General features: G+C 42.3%; 1 protein-coding gene across 1 annotated transcript in view; it reads right to left on the bottom strand.

Moving 5' to 3' along the window:
* Positions 1–250: 250 nt before the first annotated feature.
* Positions 251–6,000, bottom strand: part of CACHD1 (cache domain containing 1) — a 113,292-nt gene continuing 107,542 nt past the window's right edge. The window contains exons 25-27 of the mRNA XM_027792679.2: positions 5,521–5,598; positions 4,484–4,585; positions 251–1,961 (exon numbers count right to left, since the gene is read on the bottom strand). Of these exons, the coding sequence (XP_027648480.2) occupies positions 1,723–1,961; positions 4,484–4,585; positions 5,521–5,598 (419 nt within the window). The 3' untranslated portion in view covers positions 251–1,722. The remainder of the gene's footprint in view (positions 1,962–4,483; positions 4,586–5,520; positions 5,599–6,000) is intronic.

Genomic DNA, 6,000 nt, shown 5'->3' with positions numbered 1-6,000 from the left:
GCGAGTCTATGCAGTGGCTGACCACTCCCAGAAATGTTCATTTCCCAAATAATGCCAACAGGCAAAGGAAAAAAAGCTTTAAAACACATCAATACTGTCATTTACATGTGAAGTTTAGACCTTTCAAGATTGTTGATCAAAACTATAGGAACCTGACCAAATGTTTCATTCCTGTTATAGCACTCATTCAGCCAGAAAACTAAAGGAACAGAGATAGAACAATTTCAATCTAGCCAGTTATCCACAGAACTATACTTTATATACAGTTTATTTCACTAGAGATTTTAATTTTATACATAGTATAAAGGGGTATCCTGATATCACACATACAGTTATTTTACCGTACTGTTTAAAGAACCAATTTTTTACATATTACAGTATTAAGTACCATATTAATTAAAACAAGTGATTTTTTTAAAAAACTACATATAAATGGATGTTTATCATATGCACAGTGCAAGAATGGTTTTATATCATTGTAATCAAAAACTGTGAATCTAAAATACAACACTGTGATTTAAAACTAATTTATAATTATGATGCCCTGCGTTGTAGACAGATTGATTAATCTGTGTTTGAATTACCAAGCAATGTTAAATTCCAGACAAACAGCAGCTTATAATTATGATTTCAAAAAGATATCTTCCACAGTAACCCAAGTTTTACAAAACACTGGTTTATCCCTACTTCCAATCTTGACAGTGTCCTAAGGAAACAGAAGAATGGTAGAGATCTCATTTGGAATCATCTGGTAACTAATGCTAAATAAATTCTTTATTACTTTCACACAGGAGACCTTTAAGGAAGATCAAAGAGGCTGAAGATGGAGAGGTTTATGGGCAGAATTATCAGAATTTTAGCAATGGAGTACAGGATTTCTCCTCTGCAAACAGGAAGAAAATACTGTAATATAAATCAGGTTGTAATATTTACAGAAAACAATTGTGGAAAAGAAAGCATTCATAATGTAAACACGTCAGAAACGACTTCTTCATTTTCCCTTTTGCAGAGTGGGGCAGTGGATGAGTATCAGCTAATAAGAAACAGATGTCTTCCTCAGAAGAACCACTTCACCATCACAGAATATATGTGGTAGTTGCTGAGAATTGCTAACATGTTTTCTCCCCTCCCTCCCCCCAAAGTTTCAAGTTCAATAAATAGTAGAAAAATAATCCTTTACTTAAAAATCTTGAGATGCATTGTCCCAGGTTCCATACAGCAATTGTCGGAGGAGTGAACTTTCCATGCGCAAGAGAAACCGCAGAGAAACCAACAGCCTTCCCTCCACCCCCCCCCGCCCCCCCCGCCCCCCACCCCCCCCCCCACCCCCCGCCACTTGTTAGTCTTCAGCTGCCCAGATTTCTGCTCTTCCAGTTAAGGAAACCAAATCATCTCTGGCTCTTTTAAGCGCTCTCTCCCCTCTGGGCTCAGCATAACAGGGCTTCCAAAGCTTCAGCTGCTGTATAAACTTGCGTCCCTGGTCCTGGAGATCTAACGTGCCTCCTGCTCCGTTTTATTAAATGTTATGTCAGGTCCATTCATCAAGCACGTTTCCCTTTCATTTCAGAGCCAACCTTACATTTATAAAAATGTAAAGCTTTTATACCTAACAGTTTGCTCAGGAAGTTAGTTCAATCGTTCCTGGTGAAAAGCACAGAAACCAAGCTGCCTGTTGCCGCATGGATCATTGTTCACAAGTTCGGTTTCTTTTGTCGTTGTTCATTAGCATTCTGCATCCACAGTGTGTACCGTGACTGCAGCCTGTAAGTGGTGGCTGTGGTGAAGAGTTGGGTGGTGCAACCGGTAGTGGTGAAACTTGTGACTCAACAGGGCAGCTGTCTGAGGCGGTGTGTCCAGGTCTAAGTCTTCGTCGTGGTTTCCAACATCAACACCAGCTGACAACGGGTCATTGTTGCATGGAGGGTTTTCACTGTCTTCTTGAGGGCTCATAGTGCTGTAACCTAGAGTATTAAACATAAATATTACAAAATAAATATATATAAATATATCAAAGAAATCAGCAGGGCAAAGAATTAAAAGCAAGACTAAGAGGTCAATATTCCACAGTGCTGACTGCTGCACCCTTCATGGAATCAGACACAGTCAGTGCTTTATAGAGAATAAAACAATTTTCCTTAATTCACAGAAAAAGAAAAAAACAAAACCACCCTCTCCTGTAAGTTCATAATGGATCCCTTTCCCTGTTGCCGCCTTTGTTTATGGACTTTGGGGACCTGTGGTCTGTACCACCCCAAACAGTAAAACACACTCACATGTTCAACAGTTTGTTATGGCAGGATTGCTAGCACTGATTTTAAAAACAAATTATTCTTTTTTTGGGGGTGGTATCTTTTCAGATATTATTGAATTTTTACAAAGAGACAAGAAACAAGTGGGTTCTACTGCTGTTACCTCCGTTCCTATCAAGCTACACTTTGCTAGGAAGGACTGCCAGCTATCGTATCTGGAAGCAGCAAAACTTCTTCACATCATCTTTACAATCACAGTATTATATTTTTAAAAGGAAAAGAGCACTTTTCACCTCTTATTTGCAAAAAACAAGCATATGTTTTTAATGCTGGTGAGCTTTCCACACAGTTAAGGAAATCTATTGAATCCACATGGGAGGCGTTTCACACAGCAGGTCCGTTAAGCCGAACAGCGCTGATGCTTGCGGCTAAGCACGCGCACACAGCACAACTAACTCAAGGCTCTCCTGTGGCTAAAGTATCTGCTCCTGGAGAACAAACCTAGGTCAGCTGTCTATAGGCATAATAAGACATATTCACTGGATATACTAAGGAAATTGTGTCACTAGGAAGCTAACAGCTAACCTTTGCAAGACAAAATTGTGCTTTCTCAGCGAGGAAGCTGTCTTGTAACAGGCCCCTCAGACATTTTCTGTTTCTTTTGAAGCAGGTGCTGGTAGTTACTATGAGATTTGAATTTACCACTGGAACCAGCTGTTACCACCCAAAATCAGTCTGCGGTACAAACAAAACCACCTCAGTATTTCTAAATGCAAAAACACAAATGAAATTTAAAAAGGAAAAAGATCTTGCTTTCATTAGAAAAATAATCCTTCTCAGAAAACTTTGGCTAAGAACTGAAAAAACACTAGCGCTTCTAAGCATCTCAGTCAGGTTTTCAGCTTGAGACACCTAAAAAAAATGTGTTAAAAATACCGGGCTAAGTACCCACAGCTGGTTCTCACTTGCCATGGTCTGAGTCATGGCTTCTAGCTGGCAGAGAGGAACTGGGGAAGAAGACTGGGCAGCCCTTTGAAGAAGATGGAATTACAGAAACTAAACATAGAAGCAGACGTTTCAGAAATAGGTAGACAGTTACCCTGCTAACCCTGACACGTTGACTAGAAAGATGGGAAGGATTTGCTAGGTCTACAAAAAATGGAGCAAAAGGAGCATTAGTCTAGCAAATCTGCCTCAGCCCAGGTAATCTGACCCCAAATCCAGGGTAATTCCTCGCAGAGCAAGATTGCCTCTCAGACATCTGTTCAGCGACGCTCCAAGGCTTTGGCCTTCCGATTGCCAGTCTCTCAGCAATTCCATTACTGCAACCACTGTCTTAATAATTGAACAGGTCTGCTGTAACATATCCAGCCACTACCCCAGGCAGCTAGAGCTGACATCTGTGGCAGACTGCCTTGTCTAACCCTCCTCTTAATTTATATTAAGACTCTTCATGAGTCAACAGCATTACACCCTTCTAACAGCTTTCAGGATTTAAGACGACTTAGTCTCAGGGCACGACAGACATATCAAAAGTCCCTCAACCTAAACAGGGTTGAAGTGTGTGTGCGTGGCAGACATATACGGCTGAACCCCCTTCATCACTATACATGTATGCAGTTAACATTGATCATTACTTGCTTAAAGGAGACGTAAGAGATCCTCTGCGGTGATGCTATAGACTGGCTGTGCAACAGAGGCAGCACCTGGTCTCTAAATCCCTGCTTGCTTTACCCCAGCAAACGCAGGTGTCCAGCATGTGCTGCTAGAACTTTATGAAAGATGTGTATGTCACATCAAAGAGAAGAGCAGCAGAGATGCTGACTTGGGTGCAAGGGATTTTCCTTCTCTCGTTCGGTAGGAGAGGTCCATGGTCTCAACTGAACATGTGGATTGTTAGGGCTGGCAGTGGAAAAGGAGCGTGGTAAATGTAGTACCATTTCTGTCGGTCTGAATTCCGGTCACCCAGCGAAGCTGGCAGAACCCAGAGCCAGCCAGGAGGCGCACGGCACTCAGCTGCTGCTACAGCACCACTCTGAGAAAGCCAGCTCCCTCGCTGGGCAGCGTCATCTGCTGAAGGGTGTCAAAACTGTTTAACTGTGAAGCAATAAGGAGCAAAGGTTTTTGTTTTACTCTGGTTTTAGCAGCCTTATCTGCAACGTGCCAGATATACGAAGGAAACCAAGTAACCACAATGATTAGCCTGGGGCCAGGGCAGTGGTTCAAGGTCTTACCGTGGTCGCTTTCTGTTCCCGACCGCCCCCAGTACCGGCGTCTTCGTTCAGGGCTGTGAGCGTGCCGCTCTATTACCGCTGCTATAAATCGAGTGTTACTAACTGGGAGAGAGAAACAAACAGAACTGGTTTTAAAGAAAGTGCCTTTACTGAATTGTATCAGTGGGACAAATCAGGCACAGGGGAACAGGCTTTCTGCAAACTAGTTCTTCTCAAATACTACTCCTTTTAAGAAGACTGTCAAGCGACAGAGGAGTAGGAGTAAAGAGATGCTGTTTAAGTGTGGAATAGATGAAGATCCAGTCGAACTCATTCACCTCATCTGCTTGGATTAACAGAAGTTAGAGAATTACTGTACCAATGCTAAAGAACCTGTGGCAGCACTGCAAGCTGACTGGAAACTAAAAAGGACTTGGAGAAGCAGTAGATGCAAGCCATGAGACGCAGATATGCTTGTTTTTCGATCTTTGAGTGTTGACACAGTTTCAAATCTTGGGTATTGTTTTAATTCTGCTTTAGTGAGGGCCCAGAGACAAGGGATCTGGTCTGACCCAATTTAGGTGCACCAGCTCATCTTACAGTACACCGGTAATCGTATGCAAAGTGCCGTTTTTACTCAACAGTAAAGAAGTACAAGCATCCCAGATCAAAGCAAATAAAATTTACTGCTACCATGTGTTGAGCGTACATGCCAGCCTGGGCCCCTGCTTTCCAAGGCTGACCACAGGTAAGAGTTTTCCATACCCTGTACCGTCACAATTGCAATTTTTAAGCTCATCAGAACTATTTCTGGAAGTGGTCATGATGGGGGGGCATCAGGGACAAACCTCCTCCACATAAAAAAATGTAATTTTTCAGCATGAAAAAAAAAGGTGCACCAGAAGCTACAGCTTAAGTTAAAATGCTGTGCTGTCACTTTCTACTGCTAATCAGCACAGGGCTTCCTCACATATTTTTAATACTAGCGTATCAAGAAAAAAAAAAGGCTCATTTAATCTCCCCCATCCCACCCCCCAGCAAAGTGACTTGGTACTTACTGATTCCTCTGTCTTCATGGCTGTCGTCGTCTCTCTCGTCCCTATCATTTTCCAGGTTCGACATACGCACTGACATTTCTACACACCATTACAAACAGAAAAATGCAACTGTTAAGAGAAAAATTTTGGATCATCTTACTAACGGCTGTCACCCTGGTAATATAGTGGAAGCATTCTGTGTTACTGTGTGAGGACATGCAGTCTGAGCTTCGTGTGCTCTTTTCCCAAGATAGATGGGGCTAGGGATACCAGGAAAACATCACAGCTCACCTCCCCCTGAAAGGAACAGGCTTTCAAGTTCTGAAGAAAGTTAACTGATTCAAAACGGAGCCAGGATACAATCAAATATAGAGGTAACTAGCCTTGATCACACTTCTCACCCTCTGTATCTTTCTACCAGTACCCTTTCTCCCAAACAGTTCTGTCTCTCAGACTTCAGCGGTTTTATCCATGTATGGATACTCCATAAACATCACACAG

The sequence above is a fragment of the Falco peregrinus genome, chromosome 10, assembly GCF_023634155.1.
Source record: "Falco peregrinus isolate bFalPer1 chromosome 10, bFalPer1.pri, whole genome shotgun sequence".
Lineage (NCBI taxonomy): Eukaryota > Metazoa > Chordata > Aves > Falconiformes > Falconidae > Falco > Falco peregrinus.
This window is presented reverse-complemented; position numbering and strand designations above follow the sequence as displayed.